The sequence below is a fragment of the Oncorhynchus masou genome, chromosome 18, assembly GCF_036934945.1.
Source record: "Oncorhynchus masou masou isolate Uvic2021 chromosome 18, UVic_Omas_1.1, whole genome shotgun sequence".
Lineage (NCBI taxonomy): Eukaryota > Metazoa > Chordata > Actinopteri > Salmoniformes > Salmonidae > Oncorhynchus > Oncorhynchus masou.
In genome coordinates this window covers 38,313,684-38,335,349 of record NC_088229.1, presented here as the reverse complement: position 1 = coordinate 38,335,349, position 21,666 = coordinate 38,313,684, and the positions used below count along the sequence as shown (strand labels likewise).

At 43.2% G+C, this 21,666-nt stretch overlaps 1 protein-coding gene across 1 annotated transcript in view; it reads right to left on the bottom strand.

The window, feature by feature from the left end:
* Positions 1 to 20,368, bottom strand: part of LOC135504541 (ephrin type-B receptor 2-like) — a 60,763-nt gene extending 40,395 nt beyond the window's left edge. Inside the window, exon 1 of the mRNA XM_064923229.1 lies at positions 20,164 to 20,368. Coding sequence (XP_064779301.1) covers positions 20,164 to 20,236 — 73 coding nt within the window. The 5' untranslated portion in view covers positions 20,237 to 20,368. The remainder of the gene's footprint in view (positions 1 to 20,163) is intronic.
* Positions 20,369 to 21,666: the final 1,298 nt, after the last annotated feature.

Below are 21,666 nucleotides of genomic sequence, written 5' to 3'. Positions count from 1 at the left end.
AGAATTGACGTTTGCGATCTCCCCCTATCTGCAAGCATGACCAATAGTATAACCCCTTATTGATATGTAAATTCGATAAACCAATAAGAATACATAAACATCAAATACATATTTCTGCAGTGTCAAGTGGAATCATAACCAACCCTGTTACACGTACTCCAGCCCTAAATGTACTTGATGAACCTCACAGGACATACAACAAAACATTTATTTTCCTTGTCCCACTTTTACTGAACAAGTTAAATGTTGATGAAATAACTCCTACATAATGAATGAACCCAAGCCATCCCAAAGTTTACAAACAAAACAAGCATAGTGATGTAAGTAAAAGTGATGTAAGTATCTAGGCATCAAAAATAGACTTAACTCGAATTGGATACAGCACTGTAACGATATGCGCTGAGAGTCGGGAAGCAAGTTCAAGGAGTGAGTGTTCTAACAAATGAAACATAATACAAAACAAGAAACACGAACAACGCACAGACAGGAAACTGAAACAGAAACATTGACGCCTGGGGAAGGAACCAATGGGACTGAGATATATAGGGCAGGTAATCAAGGAGGTGATGGAGTCCAGGTGAGTGTCATAATGCACTGATGAGTGTAACGATGGTGACAGGTGTGCACCATAACAAGCAGCCTGGTGACCTAGAGGCCGGAGAGGGAGCACACGTGACAAGCACATAGCTTATCTGCATATTTTTCAAGTCCTTTCAGTTTTTGGTATGTGTAGGCAATATACTGTAACAATACAAAAGAAGTTGAGAAATTATGATTATTTTTCAAATGAGGCAAAAGTACTGTATATCCATTTCCATTCCATGGACAGACAAATGCTGCATACTGTCATACCCTGATCTGTTTCACCTGTCTTTGTGCTTGTCTCAACCCCCTCCAGGTGTCGCCCATCTTCCTCATTACCCCCAGTGTATTTATACCTGTGTTCTCTGTTTTTCTGCTACCAGTTCATTTTGTTTTCATAACAGCATTTTTTCCCGTGCTCCTTTCTGTCTCTAGTTCCTGTTTCTAGCTTTCCTGGTTTTTGACCATTCTGCCTGCCCTGACCCTGAGCCTGCCTGTCATTCTGTACCTTGTCACACCACCCTGGATTACTGACCTCTGCCTGACCCTGAGCCTCCCATTCTGTACCTTTCAGACTCTGCTATGGACTACTGACCTCTACCTGCTCTTGGCCTGTCGTTTGCCTGCCACCCTGTTGTAATAAACTTGTGTTACTGCGAAACTGTCTGCATCTGGGTCTTCTCCTGAGCCTTGACACACACTGATGTATTAGGATTGTGTCAGTAAATTACCTTCTTTCGTATGCTACTGCTACTGGGAGCAGCATAGAGCATTTTCGAGAATTGGGGAATTGGGACCCATTGATTTTCTAGTACTCCAGTTCTGTCACTATCTCTGTACTGTTAGAGGGTTTATGATATATTGGGTGTGAAGACACTTGACTGGTGATGCTTACATCACTGACACAATACACTGGATCAAGTACATTGAACTCAAATGAACTTGAAGTTAAAGCTGCTTACCTGAAATAATATGTATCTTATGTTCTCCTGTTTGTCACACAACTGACTTAGATTACTCTATGTCTGAATGTTTACACACAAGTATTTTAAGTTAGGATTTATCCTTGAAAGGTCACATAAACACTACTTGTCCTTGGAATGAATTGATAGAATAATGTAAAAAATATATATAAAATAAATGGCAAGTAAACTGGTAGGCTCACTCTGGAGAAATGGAAGTTCACTAAAGTTGATTAGAGTAAAGTAATAAGGAGATTTACAGCTCTTCTGCTGATCTTTACAGTTAGCCCTCACTCTTTTGACCAAGATATGATGATGGCACCGGAGGTGAAGGCTGCCGTCTTAACGGCTCTTAACCAACAATGCTATTTATTTATTTTTTTCACATTGTTCGTAACTTGTTTTGTGCATAATGTTGCTGCTACCATCTCTTATGACCAAAAAGAGCTTCTGGACATCAGAACTGAGATTGCTCACCTCAAAATGGACAAAGAGTTCTTCAATGAGTCGGACGGGAGGGATATAATACAGACATCCGACCAGGCCCAGATCCCCGTTATTCACTGGACAAGGAAACTGAGATTTAGCGGAAAGAGATCAGGGTGCCTTGTGAGGATCAGAGTGGCTAATCTGCCCTTGCCTTCCATCCTGCTAGATAATGTTCAATTGCTGGAAAATAAATGGGACGAACTGAATGCACGTTTATCCTACCAACAGGATATTAAAAACTGTAATATCTTATGTTTCACCGAGTCGTGGCTGAACGACAACATTAAGACCATACAGCTGGTGGGTTATACACTTTAGAACAGCAGCCTCTGGTAAGACACGGGGTGGGGGCCTATGCATTTATCTAAACAACAGCTGGTTTACGATATCTAAGGCAGTATCGAGGTTTTGCAAGCCTGAGGTAGATTATCTATCTAAATACAGATGAGTTTTCATCTGTATTTTTCATAGCCATCTTACATACCAGCACAGACTGATGCTGGCACTAACACCTTTAAAAAATATATATATTTCAACTTTATTTAACCAGGTAGGCTAGTTGAGAACCAGTTCTAATTTGCAACTGCGACCTGGCTAAGTTAAAGCAAAGCAGTTCGACACATACAACAACACAGCGTTACATGGAATAAACAAACATACAATCAAAAATACAGTAGAAAAATCTATATACAGCATGTGCAAATGAGGCAGGATAAGAGAGGTAAGGCAATAAATAGACCATGGTGGCGAAGTAATTACAATATAGCAATTAACCTTTTTGGGATAGGGGGCAGCATTTCACTTTTGGATGGAGCGTGCCAGAGTGAACTGCCTCCTACTCTGTCCCAGATACTAATATATGCATATTATTTAGAGGTCGACCGATTATGATTTTTAAACGCCGATACCGATACCGATTATTGGATGACCAAAAAAGCCGATACCGATTAATCGGGCGATTTAAAAAAAAAAGCTTTGTAATAATGACAATTACAACAATACTGAATGAACACTTATTTTAACTTAACATAATACATCAATAAAATCTATTTAGCCTCAAGTAAATAATGAAACATGTTCAATTTGGTTTAAATAATGCAAAAACAAAGTGTTGGAGAAGAAAGTAAAAGTGCAATATGTGCTATGTAAGAAAGCTAACGTTTCAGTTCCTTGCTCAGAACATGAGAACATATGAAAGCTGGTGGTTCCTTTTAACATGAGTCTTCAATATTCCCAGGTAAAAGTTTTAGGTTGTAGTTATTATAGGAATTATAGGACTATTTCCCTCACACCACACTCAACCAGAGTCCTTTGTTGATCAACTGTTTGTGCCTGTTTGTTTCCCTGAGTTTTCTCCACATTCACAGCATAAGGTGCTCGTCGATTCAGACGCAGCTGGGAATTTTAAACAACAGAGCGTTAGCCATGAGTTGAGGGATCGCCATCTTTCCTGTAGTTAGACCCTTCCCGGTTCACACTCTGGATAGTCGACCATTAGGGTCCGGGCTAATCAGGGAGGCCACCATGGCCATGGTTATACAGGGGGATCATGAGGAGAAAATCTGCCTCTTCCTCTCCTGTGTTTCCTGTGGTACTAGGCCTTCCCTGGTTGGCTCTGCATAACCCCACTATTTCCTGGCAACAGAGGGCTCTCACGGGGTGGTCACAAGAGTGCTCAGGGAGGTGTGTAGGGGTTGCCGGTTGGTGCTACCATGGTGGAAAGTCCAGACCAGGTCTCCACCGTACACCCCACCCCCCCCAGAATATGCCGATTTGGCTCTCGCCTTCTTTGAAAAGAAGGTGACTCAATTACCACCTCATCGACGGGGGGGGGGATTGTGCGATAAATCTCCTTGCAGACACTGCGCTTCCCAGGAGTCACGTGTATCCCCTGTCGCAAGTGGAGACGGTGGCTATGGATACATACAGTATGTCTCTGCGTCAGTGAAGAAGAAGGATGGAGGTTTACGCCCGTGCATTGACTATAGAGGTCTCAACCAAATCACGGTGAGGTACAGTTACCCGCTATCTCTTATCGCCACGGCGATTGAGTCAATGCATGGGGCGCGCTTCTTCAAGAAACTGGATCTCAGGAGTGCGTATAACCTGGTGTGTATCCGGGAGGGAGACGAGTGGAAGACAGCGTTTAATACCACCACAGGGCATTATGAGTACCTTGTCATGCCGTACGGGTTGATGAATGCTCCATCAGTTTTCCAATCCTTTGTAGGTAAGATTTTCAGGGACCTGCACGGGCAGGGTGTGGTGGTGTATATCGATGATATACTCCGCTACACGTGCTGAGCATGTATCCTTGGTGCTCAAGGTACTTGGATGTTGGAGCATGACCTGTATGTCAAGGCTGAGAAGTGCCTGTTCTTTCAGCAGGCCGTCTCCTTCCTAGGGTATCGCATTTCCACATCAGGGGATTAGATGGAGAGTGACCGCATTGCAGCCATGCGTAATTGGCCGACTCCCACCACGGTAAAGGAGGTGCAGCACTTTTTAGGGTTTGCCAATTACTACCGGAGATTTATCTGGGGTTTTGGCCAGGTTGCTGCTCCCATTACCTCATTGTTGAAGGGGGGTCCTGTACGGTTGCAGTGGTCGGCTGAGGCGGACAGGACTTTTGGGCAGCTAAGAGCTCTGTTTAATTCGGCTCCCGTGCTGGCCAATCCGGATCCCTCTTTGGCATTCATAGTGGAGGTGGATGATTCCGAGGCTGGGATAGGAGCCGTGCTCTCACAGTGCCCGGGGGTCCCCAGTTCACGTCAAGAGTTTGGAAGGCGTTCATAGAACGTCTGGGGGTCTCGATCAGCCTAACTTCAGGGTTTCACCCAGAGAGTAATGGGCAGGTGGAGAGAGTCAACCAGGATGTGGGCAGGGTTCTGCGGTTCTATTGCCAGGACCGACCGGGGGAGTGGGAGGCGTTCGTGCCCTGGGCCGAGATGGTACTGAACTCGCTTCACCACTCCTCCACTAACCTCTCCCCCTTTCAGTGCGTATTGGGGTACCAGCCGGTTCTGGCACTGTGGCATCAGGGTCAGACTGAAGCTCCTGCGGTGGACGACTGGTTTAGGCGCGTGGAGGAGATATGGGAGGCCGCACATGTAGACCTCCAGCGAGTCGCGCGCCGCCAGAAAATCAGTGGGGACCGTCACCGCAGTGAGACTCCGGTGCAAACACCGGGGGACAGGGTCTGGCTCTCGACCCATGACCTGCCCCTCTGCCTGCCCTGCCGGAAGCTGGGTCCGCGGTTTGTGGGACCCTTTAAAGTCCTGAGGAGGGTGAACGAGGTATGTTACAGATTACAGCTTCCCTCTGGTTATCGTATTAACCATTGTTCCATGTGTCTCTCCTCAGGCCGGTGGTGGCTGGTCTGCTCCAGGAATCTTAGGTGCGGAAGGTTCTTCCACCCCCTTTGGACATCAAGGGGGCCACGGCGTACATCGTTCGTTCCATCCTGGATTCGAGGCGTCGGGCGGGGGGCCTTCAGTACCTAGTGGAGTGGGAAGGGTACGGTCTGGAGGAGAGGTGCTGGGTTCCGGCTGCGGATGTTTTGGATCCTGAACTGCTGCGGGAGTTTCACTGTCGCCGGCTGGATCGTCCTGCGCCTCGTCCTCCGGGTCGTTGTGCCGCTGGAGCCGAGCGTCAAAGGGGGGGTACTGTCACGACTTCTGCCGAAGTCCGCTCCTCTCCTTGTTTGGGCGGCTTCGGTGATCGGCGTCACCGGCTTTCTAGTCTTCGCCGCTCCATTTTTCATATATCCTTCTTGTCCCATATACACCTGGTTTTCATTCCCTAATAATTCTACATGTATTTAGTCCTCTGTTTCCCATCTTGTCTTTGTGTGTAATTGTTTGTTTGGCATTGTGGATTATTGTCGGCGCTTTACTTTTGTCATATTCCGTGTTTTTGGCAGGTTATTGTTTTTATGTCCTGTGAATTTTGGAACGGAATTAAAGAGCGCCTGTTCACTACACTCTGCTCTCCTGCACCTGACTTCGCCTCCCGTACACACCTTTGACATTTCCAATCTTTGGGAATCTCAGACGATACGAAAGAGAGGTTGAACAGGCTAGTGATAGGGGTTACAACAATTTCAGCAGATAATTTTAGAAAGAGAGGGTCCGAATTGTCTAGCCCGGCTGATTTGTAGGGGTCCAGGTTTTGCAGTTCTTTAACTTCTTCGATATAGGGGGCGCTCTTTTAATTTTTGGATAAAAAAAACGTTCCCGTTTTAAACAAGATATTTTGTCACGAAAAGACTATGCATATAATTGACAGCTTTGAAAAGAAAACGTTTCCGTTTCCAAAACTGCAAAGATATTATCTGTGAGTGCCACAGAACTGATGCAACAGGCGAAACCAAGATGAAATTTCAAACAGGAAATGGCCCAGATTTTGAAGGCGCTGTGTTCCAATGTCTCCTTATATGGCTCTGAATGCGCCAGGAATGAGCCTACACTTTCTGTTGTTTCCCCAAGGTGTCTGCAGCATTGTGACGTATTTGTAGGCATATCATTGGAAGATTGACCATAAGAGACTACATTTACCAGGTGCCCGCTTGGTGTCCTCTGTCGAAATTATTGCGTAATCTCCAGCTGCATGCCACGAATGATTTATCATCGAATAGATATGTGAAAAACACCTTGAGGAGTGATTCTAAACAACGTTTGCCATGTTTCTGTCGATATTATGGAGTTAATTTGGAAAAAAGTTTGGCGTTGTAATGACTGAATTTTCGTGTTTTTTTCTTAGCCAAACGTGATGAACAAAACGGAGCGATTTCTCCTACACAAATAATATTTTTTGAAAAACTGAACATTTTCTATCTAACTGAGAGTCTCCTATTTGGATCCGGGATTGCTCGTCGCATGAAGTTAAGAACATCAGCTATCTGGATTTGGGTGAAGTAGAAATTGGGGATGCTTGGGCGATTTGCTGTGGGGAGTGCAGAGCTGTTGACTGGGGTAGGGGTAGCCAGGTGGAAAGTATGGCCAGCCGCAGAAATATGCTTATCGAAATTCTCAATTATAGTGTATTTATCAGTGGTGACACTGTTTCCTAGCCTCAGTGCAGTGGGCAGCTGGGAGAAGGTGCTCATATTCTCCATGGACTTTACAGTGTCCCAGAATTTTTTTGAGTTTGTGCTACAGGACCTCACTCAATGACCTGTATACGGCCATAGGCAAACAGGAAAATGCTCATCCATATGCGGCGCTCCAAGTGGACGGGGACTTTAACCTTTTGCGTGTAGGGGGCAGTATTTTAGTTTTTGGCTAAAAAACGTACCCATTTCAAACGGCCTATTTCTCAGCCCAAGAAACTAGAATATGCATATAATTGTCAGATTATGATAGAAAACACTCTAAAGTTTCCAAAACTGTAAAAAATATTGTCTGTGAGTATAACAGAACTGATATTGCAGGCGAAACCCTGAGGAAAATCCAATCAGGAAGTGCCTCTAATTTTGAAACCCTTCTGTTCCTATGCATGCCTATCCTCCATTTAAAGGGATATCCACCAGATTCCTTTTTCTCTGGCTTCCCTAAGGTGTCAACAGTCTTTAGACATAGTTTCAGGCTTTTATTTTGAAAAATGAACGTGAAGGATTACATTGCGTAAGTGGATAGGTGGGGGCTCTCAGAGTGAGTTTTTCCGCAACTGAGTAAAGCCGCCATTGTTCCTCCCTCTGTTATTGAAAAACCTACAAACTCGGTTGATATATTATCGAATATATATATTATAAAAACAACATGAGGATTGATTATAAAAAACGTTTGACATGTTTCTGTGTACATTATGGATATTATTTGGAATATACGTCTGCATTGTCGTGACCTCTCTTTCCTGTGGATTTCTGAACATAACGCAACAAACAAACGGAGGTATTTTGGGTATAAAAATAAACAAAAGGACAAAAGGAACATTTGTTGTGTAACTGGGAGTCTCGTGAGTGAAAACATCCAAAGATCATCAAAGGTAAGCAATTAATTTGATTGCTTTTCTGATTTTCGTGACCAAGCTTCCTGATGCTAAGTGTACATGATGTTATGCTATGCTATCGATAAACTTACACAAACGCTTGGATTGCTTTCGCTGTAAAGCATCATTTCAAAATCTGAGACAACAGGTGGATTAACAAAAGGCTAAACTGTGTTTTGCAATATTTTTTATTAATATTTTTTGTAATATTATTTGACTGTATGCTATGCTATTCAGCGGTTGCTGATGAAAATGATCCCGCTAACGGGATGGGTAGCGCCAAGAAGTTAATGCAGGGAAACTTAAATCAGTTTTACCTCATTTCTATCAGCATGTTAAATGTGCAACCAGAGGGGGAAAAAAACTCTAGACCTCCTTTACTTCACACACAGAGATGCGTACAAAGCCCGCCCTCCATTTGACAAATCAAATTCTATCCCACTGATTCCTGCTTACACGCAAAATTTTAAGCAGGAAGCACCAGTGACTCGGTCTATAAAAAAGTGGTCAGATGAAGCAGATGTTAACTTCTTGCGTCGAGCAATCCCGGATCCGGGATTCTATTTATAGCCTCAAGCTCATTAGCATAACGCAACGTTAACTATTCATGAAAATCGCAAATGAAATGAAATAAATATATTTGCTCTCAAGCTTAGACTTTTGTTAACAACACTGTCATCTCAGATTTTCAAAATATGCTTTTCAACCATAGCTAAACAAGCATTTGTGTAAGGGTATTGATAGCTAGCATAGCTATAAGCCTAGAATTCAGCCAGCAACATTTTCACAAAAACAAGAAAATCATTCAAATAAAATAATTTACCTTTGAAGAACTTCAGATGTTTTCAATGAGGAGACTCTCAGTTAGATAGCAAATGTTCAGTTTTTCAAAAAAATATTATTTGTGTAGGACAAATTTTGTCCTCCGTTTTGTTCACGTTTGGCTATGAAAAAAACCTGTATCCAGTTATAGCCTCAAGCTCATTAGCATAACGTAACATTAACTAATTATGAAAATCGCAAATGAAATGAAATGAATGTGCTTAGCTCTCAAGCTTAGCCTTTTCTTAACAACACTGTCATCTCAGATTTTCAAAATATGCTTTTGAACCATAGCAAATCAAGCATTTGTGTAAGAGTATTGCAAGCTAGCTTAGCATTTTGCGCAGCATTTAGCACGCAACATTTTCACAAAAACCAGATAACCAAATAAATAAAATCATTTACCTTTGAAGAACTTCGGATGTTTTCAATGAGGAGACTCTCAGTTACATAGCAAATGTTCAGTTTTTCCTGAAAGAATCTTTGTGTAGGAGAAATCGCTCCGTTTTGTACATCACATTTGGCTACCGAAACAAACCGAAAATTCAGTCACCAAAACGTCAAACTTTTTCCGAATTAACTCCATATTATCGACCGAAACATGGCAAACGTTGTTTAGAATCAATCCTCAAGGTGTTTTTTCACATATCTCTTCATTGATATGCCGTTCGTGGAAGCCTGCTTTCCCCTCAGAATCCCATGGAAAAATACCAGCAGCTGAAAATGACGCACCAATTTCGACGGAGGACACCGGGTGGACACCTGGAAAATGTAGTCTCTTATGGTCAATCTTCCAATGATATGCCTACAAATACGTCACAATGCTGCAGACACCTTGGGGAAACGATAGATAGGGCAGGCTCATTCCTGTCGCATTCACAGCCATATAAGGAGACAATGGAAAACAGAGCCTCAAAAATCATGCTCATTTCCTGGTTGCCGTTTCATCTTGGTTTTGCCTGTAGCTCCTGTTCTAGGGCACTCACAGACAATATCTTTGCAGTTCTGGAAAATTCAGAGTGTTTTCTTTCCAAAGCTATCAATTATATGCATAGTCGAGCATCTTTTTGTGACAAAATATCTTGTTTAAAACGGGAACGTTTTTCATCCAAAAATGAAATAGCGCCCCCAGAGTTTCAAGAGGTTAAACTACAGGACTGTTTTGCTAGCACAGACTGGAATATGTTCTGGGATTCTTTCGATGGCATTGAGGAGTACACCACATCAGTCACTGGCTTTATCAATAAGTGCATCGAGGACGTCCCCCCCCCACAGTGACTGTACGTACATACACCACCCAGAAGCCATGGATTACAGGCAACATTCGCACTGAGCTAAAGGATAGAGCTGCCGCTTTCAAGGAGCGGGACTGTAACCGGAAGCAAATAAGAAATCCCACTATGCCCTCCGAAGAACCCTCAAAAAGGCAAAGTGTCAATACAGGACTAAGATTGAATCGTAATACCCCGGCTCCAATGTGGCAGGGCCTATTACAGACTATAAAGGGAAGCCCAGCCAAGAGCCGAGAGCCAAGAGCTGCCCAGTGACATGACCTACCAGACAAGCTGAATAACTTCTATGCTCGCTTCAAGGCAAGTAACACTGAAACATGCATGAGAGCATCAGCTGTTCACAAGGCCGCAGGGCCAGACAGATTACCAGGACGTGTACTCTGAGCATGCGCTGACCAACTGGCAAGTGTCTTCACTGACATTTTAAACCACTCCCTGTCTGAATCTGTAATACTAGCATGTTTCAAGCAGACCACCATAGTCCCTGTGCCCAAGAACACAGGTAACCTACCTAAAAGACTACTGACCCATAGCACTCACGTTGAGATGATTGTGGACAACAGGAAAAGGAGGACCGAGCACACCTCCATTCTCATAAACGGGGCTGAGGTGGAGCAGGTTGAGAGCTTCAAGTTCCTTGGCGTCCACATTACCAACAAACTAACATGGTACAAGCACACCAAGACAGTTGTGAAGAGGGCACAACAAAACCTATTCCCCCTCAGGAGACTGAAAAGATTCAGCATAAGTCCTCAGATCCTCAAAAGGTTTTACAGCTGCACCATCGAGAGCATCCTGACGGGTTGCATCACTGCCTTGTAAGGCAACTGCTCGGCCTCTAACTGCAAGGCACTAGAGAGGGTAATGTGTACTAGAGGTCGCACTAGAGAGGGTAATATGTACTAGAGGTCGAACGATTATGATTTTTCAATGCCGATACCGATACCGATTATTGGTAGACCAACAAAAGCCGATGCCTATTAATTGCCCGATTTTTTAAATGTATTTGTAATAATGACAATTACAACAATACTGAATGAACACTTATTTTAACTTAATATAATACATCAATAATATCAATTTATCCTCAAATAAATAATGAAACATGTTCAATTTGGTTTAAATAATGCAAAAACAAAGTGTTGGAGAGGAAAGTAAAAGTGCAATATATGCCATGTAAGAAAGCTAACGTTTAAGTTCCTTGCTCAGAACATGAGAACATATGAAAACTGGTGGTTCCCTTTAAGATGAGTCTTCAATATTCCCAGGTAAGAAGTTTTAGGTTATAGTTATTATAGGAATTATAGGACTATTTCTATCTATACCATTTGTATTTCATTAACCTTTGACCATTGGATGTTCTTATATGCACTTTAGTATTGCCAGCGTAACAGTATAGCTTCTATCCCTCTCCTCGCTCCTACCTGGGCTCAAACCAGGAACACAATGACAACAGCCACCTCGAAGCAGCGTTACCTATACAGAGCAGGCAAAACAACCACTCCAAGTCTCAGAGCGAGTGACGTTTGAAACGCTATTAGCGTGCACCCCGCTAACTAGCTAGCCATTTCACATCGGTTACACCAGCCTAATCTCGGGAGTTGATAGGCTTGAAGTCATAAACAGCTGCTGGCAAACGCACAAAAGTGCTCTTTGAATGAATGCTTATGAGCCTGCTGCTCCCTACCACCGCTCAGTCAGACTGCTCTATCAAATCATAGACTTAATTATAATATAATAAGCACACAGGAATACGAGCCTTAGGTCATTAATATGGCCGAATCCGGAAACTATCATCTCGAAAACAAGAAATACGGAACCGTTCCGTATTTTATCTAACAGGTGGCATCCATAAGTCTAAATATTCCTGTTAAATTGCACAACCTTCAATGTTATGTCATAATTGCATAAAATTCTGGCAAATTAGGCGGCCCAAACTGTTGCATATACACTGACTCTGCGTGCAATGAACGCAAGAGAAGTGACACAATTTCACTTGGTTAATATTGCCTGCTAACCTGGATTTCTTTTAGCTAAATATGCAGGTTTAAAAATATAGACTTCTGTGTATTGATTTTAAGAAAGGCATTGATGTTTATGGTTAGGTACATATTGGAGCAACGATACGCACCACATTGATTATATGCAATGCAGGACACGCTAGATAAACTAGTAATATCATCAACCATGTGGGGTGGCAGGGTAGCCAAGTGGTCAGAGCGTTGGACTAGTAACCGGAAGATTGCAAGTTCAAATCCACAAGCTGACAAGGTACAAATCTGTCGTTCTGCCCCTGAACAGGCAGTCAACCCACTGTTCCTAGGCCGTCATTGAAAATAAGAATTTGTTCTTAGCTGACTTGCCTAGTTAAATAAAGGTTACAATTTTTTTTTGAAACCATGTGTAGTTAACTAGTGATTATGATTGATTGATCGTTTTTTATAAGATAAGTTTAATGCTAGCTAGCAACTTACCTTGGCTTACATTTACATTACATTTACATTTAAGTCATTTAGCAGACGCTCTTATCCAGAGCGACTTACAAATTGGTGAATTCACCTTCTGACATCAGTGGAACAGCCACTTTACAATAGTGCATCTAAATCATTTAAGGGGTGGGGGGGGGGGTGAGAAGGATTGCTTTATCCTATCCTAGGTATTCCTTGAAGAGGTGGGGTTTCAGGTGTCTCCGGAAGGTGGTGATTGACTCCGCTGTCCTGGCGTCGTGAGGAAGTTTGTTCCACCATTGGGGGGCCAGAGCAGCGAACATTTTTGACTGGGCTGAGCGGGAACTGTACTTCCTCAGTGGTAGGGAGGCGAGCAGGCCAGAGGTGGATGAACGCAGTGCCCTTGTTTGGGTGTAGGGCCTGATCAGAGCCTGGAGGTACTGCGGTGCCGTTCCCCTCACAGCTCCGTAGGCAAGCACCATGGTCTTGTAGCGGATGCGAGCTTCAACTGGAAGCCAGTGGAGAGAGCGGAGGAGCGGGGTGACGTGAGAGAACTTGGGAAGGTTGAACACCAGACGGGCTGCGACGTTCTGGATGAGTTGTAGGGGTTTAATGGCACAGGCAGGGAGCCCAGCCAACAGCGAGTTGCAGTAATCCAGACGGGAGATGACAAGTGCCTGGATTAGGACCTGCGCCGCTTCCTGTGTGAGGCAGGGGCGTACTCTGCGGATGTTGTAGAGCATGAACCTACAGGAACGGGCCACCGCCTTGATGTTAGTTGAGAACGACAGGGTGTTGTCCAGGATCACGCCAAGGTTCTTAGCGCTCTGGGAGGAGGAAACAATGGAGTTGTCAACCGTGATGGCGAGATCATGGAACGGGCAGTCCTTCCCCGGGAGGAAGAGCAGCTCCGTCTTGCCGAGGTTCAGCTTGAGGTGGTGATCCGTCATCCACACTGATATGTCTGCCAGACATGCAGAGATGCGATTCGCCACCTGGTCATCAGAAGGGGGAAAGGAGAAGATTAATTGTGTGTCATCTGCATAGCAATGATAGGAGAGACCATGTGAGGTTATGACAGAGCCAAGTGACTTGGTGTATAGCGAGAATAGGAGAGGGCCTAGAACAGAGCCCTGGGGGACACCAGTGGTGAGAGCGCGTGGCGAGGAGACAGATTCTCGCCACGCCACCTGGTAGGAGCGACATGTCAGGTAGGACGCAATCCAAGCGTGGGCCGCACCGGAGATGCCCAACTCGGAGAGGGTGGAGAGGAGGATCTGATGGTTCACAGTGTCGAAGGCAGCCGATAGGTCTAGAAGGATGAGAGCAGAGGAGAGAGAGTTAGCTTTAGCAGTGCGGAGCGCCTCCGTGATACAGAGAAGAGCAGTCTCAGTTGAATGACTAGTCTTGAAACCTGACTGATTTGGATCAAGAAGGTCATTCTGAGAGAGATAGCGGGAGAGCTGGCCAAGGACGGCACGTTCAAGAGTTTTGGAGAGAAAAGAAAGAAGGGATACTGGTCTGTAGTTGTTGACATCGGAGGGATCGAGTGTAGGTTTTTTCAGAAGGGGTGCAACTCTCGCTCTCTTGAAGACGGAAGGGACGTAGCCAGCGGTCAGGGATGAGTTGATGAGCGAGGTGAGGTAAGGGAGAAGGTCTCCGGAAATGGTCTGGAGAAGAGAGGAGGGGATAGGGTCAAGCGGGCAGGTTGTTGGGCGGCCGGCCGTCACAAGAAGCGAGATTTCATCTGGAGAGAGAGGGGAGAAAGAGGTCAGAGCACAGGGTAGGGCAGTGTGAGCAGAACCAGCGGTGTCGTTTGACTTAGCAAACGAGGATCGGATGTCGTCGACCTTCTTTTCAAAATGGTTGACAAAGTCATCTGCAGAGAGGGAGGAGGGGGGAGGGGAGGAGGATTCAGGAGGGAGGAGAAGGTGGCAAAGAGCTTCCTAGGGTTAGAGGCAGATGCTTGGAATTTAGAGTGGAAGAAAGTGGCTTTAGCAGCAGAGACAGAGGAGGAAAATGTAGAGAGGAGGGAGTGAAAGGATGCCAGGTCCGCAGGGAGGCGAGTTTTCCTCCTTTTCCGCTCGGCTGCCCGGAGCACTGTTCTTCTTACTGCTTCTTACTGCATTCGTGTAACAGGCAGTCTCCTCATGGAGTGCATTGTAATCTGTAAGTTAACTGTAAGGTTGCAAGATTGAATCCCCTGAGCTGACAAGGTAAAAATCTGTCGTTCTGCCCGTTCCTAGGCCGTCATTGAAAATAAGAATGTGTAACTTTTTTATTTTGTATTTCACCTTTATTTAACCATATAGGCTAGTTGAGAACAAGTTCTAGGCAACTGACTTGCCTAGTTAAATAAAGATTAAATAAAGGTGTAAAAAAATTTAAAAAAATAAAAGAATTTGAAAAAAATAAATCGGCCAAACCAGTGTCCAAAAATACCGATTTCCGATTGCTATGAAAACTCGAAATCGTCCCTAATTAATCGGCCATTCCGATTAATTGGTCGACCTCTAGTGTGTACGGCCCAGTACATCACCGGGGCCAAGCTTCCTGACATACAGGACCTCTATACCAGGCAGTGTCAGAGGAAGGCCCTAAAAATGGTCAAAGACTCCACCAGCCACCCTAGTCATAGACTGTTCTCTCTGCTACCACACAGCAAGCGGTACCGGAGCACCAGGTCTAGGTCCAAGAGACTCCTAAATAGCTTCCACCCCCAAGCCTTAAAACTCCTGAACAACTAATCAAATGACTACCCAGACTATTTGCATTGCCCCCCCCCCCCCTGGAATGCTGCTGCTACTCTCTGTTATTATCAATGCATAGTCACTTTAATAACTCTACCTACATGTACATATTACCTCAATTACCTTGACACCGGTGCCACCGCACATTGACTCTGTACCGGTACACCCTGTATATAGCACCGCTATTGTTATTTACTGCGACCAGGGTAGATACTGGGTGGATCCTGCCTCTGTCACTGGAGTACTCACCTCAGTAAACCTCAGAACAGCATCATTCATCAGGGTTTCCCACTCTCCAATGTCAATTACTTTTCAATGACTTTCCAAGGACGGAGGTTTTTCACCCACTGGTGATCATATAAAGTCCCAAATGGGCAACATCCTGATCCTGTTCCAATTAAAAAATGAGTGCCAGGCCTTGTATAATGACAATGATTTACTAAGCCTTTGCCACAGTGAAACGTTGCACCTGTTGTTATTCAGAGGGAGCAAAATGAATGCAAGGAAGCATTTTACATTCAAAGGTGTCAATGTTCCACTGGCCAAGAGATAGGTTTGTTTCTTTGGCGCATGTGCTTGCAGTTCCAGAATGGGTTCATTCACTGTACCCAATGTCCATCTTGTCTGGCGAACGGTTGTCTGGCTTTAATCCAACCTGGAAACAAGGGTAGACTCATAACAAATCTATAACCATAACTACGGTATATATAGATTGTAACATTTACATGTTACACTGTTAAGTGTCTCAGTCCTGTAAGTGTAACCATGTTCTGCAACCCCACCATAGGGAAGAAGGAGAAGTAGGTCGTTGGCTGTTTTGATGCTAAATATTTTCTGCCACTGCTCCCAGAGGGGAAAGAGTAATGCACCGAAGAGCAGCGTTACACTGCATATTGATTGACTTCCAAAGAGCAGAAAGGCTATGCTTCTTTTGGAAGCAAAAAGCAAAAGGTGTCATGTCAACACTTTGGTTATACTGAAAATACAAATTCAGTTATTTTTATTGAACTTGTGTTTAAAATAAGTGCTTTGTTTTGTCTGGAACAAATGGACAGGTAAGGGCTTAAGGTGGACCAAAATGGCCTCAGTCAGTCGCAAGTCGCAAGACATTGCTAAAAACGTCAGTAAAGAGGAAATAGAAATAGATCATCATAACAAATAGTTAACGACCATAATGTATAGTCATCCACCACCCTAAAAAAAACAGCTAACTAAATGCTAACTATTTGCGGCAGAGTTGTTGTGATATTTGACCATAGTAAAAAGTATATAGATAGACCAAAGAGGTGGATGGAAAGGAGAACCATCAAACAGTATATGCTGTGAACAAGACATTCTGTATCAGACAGTCCTTGCCAGTAGGCATGGATAGGAAGAGAGCCTTTCTGTATGTTTCATAAAAGCAAAAACCATTCGTGAAAAAAAAGAGTAGTGTTGGAGGTTGGAACTGCAGAGCCACCCAAGTACAGCCATTCAGCCATTACGTGTCAAACATTTACAGTTGCACTCCTCTTCTCTGGATAAAAAATACCTACATTCACATGTATGGTTACCATCTGCATCCAATTGGCATGTGTAACTAACCAACCACTACAAAGAACCCAGTCAGGTAAAGAAAAGAAAAAATGTCTATGGTGTGACAGAACATAATGGGGAGAGAGAGATAGAGTGAGAGAGAGATCCTATATGATTTCTCAGCCAGACTATGGAAGCCAATGCTGAGCCAATAGCTCTTGACGTGGCTGAAATCGGTCAGGTCTGCCCAGCTTACATAAAGACTTGGTAACATGGACGCTGTGCAGCCCAACAAGGGGGAGGGAGGGAGGTCTCACAGCTGAAACAGAGGGACAGGAGGGGACAGCAGGCTGGGAGAGCAGAGCAGAGCAAGCAGACGTCACATGGGCCCAGAACTGACAGACAGACATCACATGATCCCACACAACTCAGATATGTTTGACTGACTGAAGCAATTGAGGGGAATTATTAAAAGGCATCTAGACCTATAGATTTTTTTCTTTGTTTTAGTCAGAAGGTTGGTGAAATCGTAATAGGCCTTGGACATGCATGATGTTATGGACATAAGCACAACAGTCACAGTTAGGCAGCCATACTGTTAACCAGTAACACATTTGTTAAGTCATTTTCTGTGATTTTTATCACATATCTTGCTGTGCATGAACCATGTAACTAAGGTAAAAATTTCACATGAAGGCCTAGTAGTTACTCTTACTGTAACTACTTCAGTGACTGCAGAGAGAGATCAGTAACAATTACTCTTAATAACTTAAAATGTCCTTTCAATGTTAATTACAGGTTTAGTTAATATGTCATTACAATTTGTTACACTGTTGTTACCAAAGCAGTAGCCTGATGACTCGCGCTAAATTCTGTGTTCGCAACATACTTCAATCTGAGACTGCCATCATTGAAGTCGTTCGTAGTGACGAGGGGCACGAGGGGTGTTGTACAAAACAAAGTCATCAGAGATGGGATGGTGTCTAACAAATCAGATTACAAAGCCAATGACACATTTTCAACCCACCGCTTTACTCACTTGTGTTCTTGCTCTGGCCCAACCCATCGGTTTCAGGACCAAACAGGCGGCCCCAAATGTGTTCACATTCGGTGAAGGGTCGGGGAGGTACTCAGATCCAGACTCATTGCGGAGAAGAAAATAATATCCGTGGGTGTGACGTAGCATTTGGCCCGGAGCAAGGACTCTATGTAGCCATGCAAGTAAATGAGGAAATCCTGAATCTCTAAGTTATTCTGCCATAAAATGTTCAAAACTCAGAATAAGTAGCTTTAACTCTCAACTCCTGAAAATCCAAAAGACAGGCCAAACACACCACAGGGCCGGATCAGCTTTTCAATCCAAAAGACAGGCCAAATACACCACAGGGCCGGATCAGCTTTTCAATCCAAAAGACAGGCCAAACACACCACAGGGCCTGATCAGTTTTTCAATCAAAAAAGACAGGCCAAACACACCACAGGACCGGATCAGCTTTTCAATCCAAAAGACAGGCCAAATACACCACAGGGCCGGATCAGCTTTTCAATCCAAAAGACAGGCCAAACACACCACAGGGCCGGATCAGCTTTTCAATCCAAAAGACAGGCCAAACACACCACAGGGCCGGATCAGCTTTTCAATCCAAAAGACAGGCCAAACACACCACAGGGCCGGATCAGCTTTTCAATCCAAAAGACAGGCCAAACACACCACAGGGCCGGATCAGCTTTTCAATCCAAAAGACAGGCCAAACACACCACAGGGCCGGATCAGCTTTTCAATCCAAAAGACAGGCCAAACACACCACAGGGCCGGATCAGCTTTTCAATCCAAAAGACAGGCCAAACACACCACAGGGCCGGATCAGCTTTTCAATCCAAAAGACAGGTCAAACACACCACAGGGCCGGATCAGCTTTTCAATCCAAAAGACAGGCCAAACACACCACAGGGCCGGATCAGCTTTTCAATCCAAAAGACAGGCCAAACACACCACAGGGCCGGATCAGTTTTTCAATCCAAAAGACAGGCCAAACACACCACAGGGCCGGATCAGCTTGTCAATCCAAAAGACAGGTCAAAAACACCACAGGGCCGGATCAGCTTTTCAATCCAAAAAGCCTTTTTGCGCTGGATTTAGCCATCATAGGTCAGTTATGCATCCCCACATCTGATTCATCTTTCATTAAATACAGAAGACACCTGAAGTGTTGTGGAATGACTGAGAGAGCATATAACTCAATACTTCACCAACAAATCCCATGGAGTGCTGATCATAGTGAATATTTGCTTGTTTTAAAATGACACTAGTTCAAATAATAGGATATACTTATATCATGAAGATATATTACCATGTTATTGATATATGTATGTGTGTGTGTGTGTGTGTGTGTGTATGTATGTATGTATGTATGTATGTATGTATGCATGTATGCCATCATTGTAAATAGGAATTTGTTCTTAACTGACTTGCATAGTTAAATAAAGGTTAAATAAATATAAAACAATTGGTTTAATGTATGTATGTATGTATGTATGTATGTATGTATGTATGTATGTATGTATGTATGTATGTATGTATGTATGTATGTATGTATGTATGTATGTATGTGCGTGTGTGTGTGTGTGTGTGATTGAATTGCAAGCAAAACCATTCATACAGATGATTCAACATCGCATTTAACATATTGGCAGACTATTTAACATAGCCTACCTACATTCTATTATCAAAGAAATAGCACATATGACTGAGATGGGGTTACAGGGTTACACACACACACACACACACACACACACACACTGGCAGTTGTCTAAACCACATTTGTTACAATATTATATGCTTTGAAGCAGATACATTTCTATAACATACTGTATACTGACTGCAGGTAGTTTAGGAGTCAAAACTAAACTTGTGGTAAGAACCATTAAAATGAATGAAGCACTGTTTTACATATAGATATACTGTATATCCTTGGAGTATTTTATCTAACGTTAGTTTTTTCTCTCAACAGAATTTCATCAGACTTTGATGCATAAAAAATAACGGCGTTACAATTGTGACAGTCCCCCAGAAAGCATTTACTGTTGCCACATTAAAAAAATATATAATAAAAACGAATTATTTACTTTTACACTACCATCACAATCCACCCCACTCCGAGATGTACATGATATTTGCGCAATATCTTACGAAATGAATAATTGATGGTGTATAATTAATGGATTTATGGTAGAGTTTATTCACAATGACAATCATCCATGAACGTTTTAATTATGCATTCAGACGAGAAAAAGAAAAAGCAGCATTCTCTCTTACCTTCGACAGCCCCTACCATTGGAAATATCCATAAACAATATAAGATATCCATAACAACGGAAATACTTGGCATTTTGGCTGTAAAAAGCCAAGGTATTCATAGAAAACAGGTCCACCAGCGGGCCATTGACAGCGAAATAATCTACAAGAAGCGCAAACCCTCACAGCCAATGATTAGAACGAACCGCTTTTGAAGGGAGAACACGCGTCTAAAGCCAAATTTGGGCGAAACCAAAGGGAATCATGCAAAGGGGTAGGGCAATGTATCTGTAGTTTGTAGATGGCTGCAGTTTTCATTTACAAGATACCTCTGAATAGAGAGTGTAATAATTGTTGTATTTAATATATGTTGTAATTAAATAATATCAAAGCACACTATTATACTGTAGATTTCATTATTGTTTTGTACATGCATCACTAACTAGCACCATACTTCCACCACCACCACCACTACAGCCTACCACCAGTTGCAGCTGCATGATAAAATGGTTTGTTTTATTGATTGACTAAGGCTGTCTTCGTGGACATGTTTTGATCATTTATCAGTGCATCATCAACAAGTGAAACACATGATGTTGAGAGGAGATAGAAGCTGCGCGGAGCTTATTTCACTTTATGGTCAGTCAAGACACTGGTTCTTTGAAGCAGCTGCGTGAACATGTATTATTTCACTTCGCTGCTGGGATATTATGGGTTTTCAAACGCATAAGCTGCAAATGTAATTTAGTGTATATATTTAGCTATACTAATGAAACTCTGCAGGCGAATAAATAAACAAAACAATCTCAGGCATGTCAACTACTTTCAAATGAATAGATTAGGCATGTTTGGTGCTTCTCCTGGACGTTCACTATGTCGTTCAAGATCAATGGCGCCACCCTGAGTAGGAAACAGAGACTACATGATATGAGTAGTGTTTTAGGCAAAGGGTCTCTGGAGAGGATTAGAGTCAGATAGGTTGTCTGCTGGAAACAGAAATTACAGATTGAAGCTTTAAAATCATAGAGAGGGTAGGCTATCAGGCAAAATCTGCCTAGTGTGATGGATCATCCCATTGTAATGCTAGGATGTATGATCAGTAAGAAACAAGTGGCCCATTGTCAAATGTACACTTGATCTTTGGCCCTAAACTGAGAACATCAACAAAGCAATTTATCCTGGAATTAACCCCAATTTAGACATGGATTAACACCCTCCATTACTCCAATCAACAGCACTTAAAGCAATGCTACCCCCCCCCCCCCTTCCTGCTCTTAGGACAGTAGGTTATTAATATCCCAACAACCCCTTAATTAAGATCTGCCCATCAACAAATTATGAGAAAATAAATGTTACTATATCTGTTTCTGCATTGCATTAAGACAGAATAACACACAATCAAGAAAAAAATATTAAAAATGTAAAGAATTAATCCAACCACTGACCACTGCATTGATATGTACATTATCCTACGTGTGAATATATATTTGGGCCTTGAACACTGGCATTGGAAAACACTGAGTA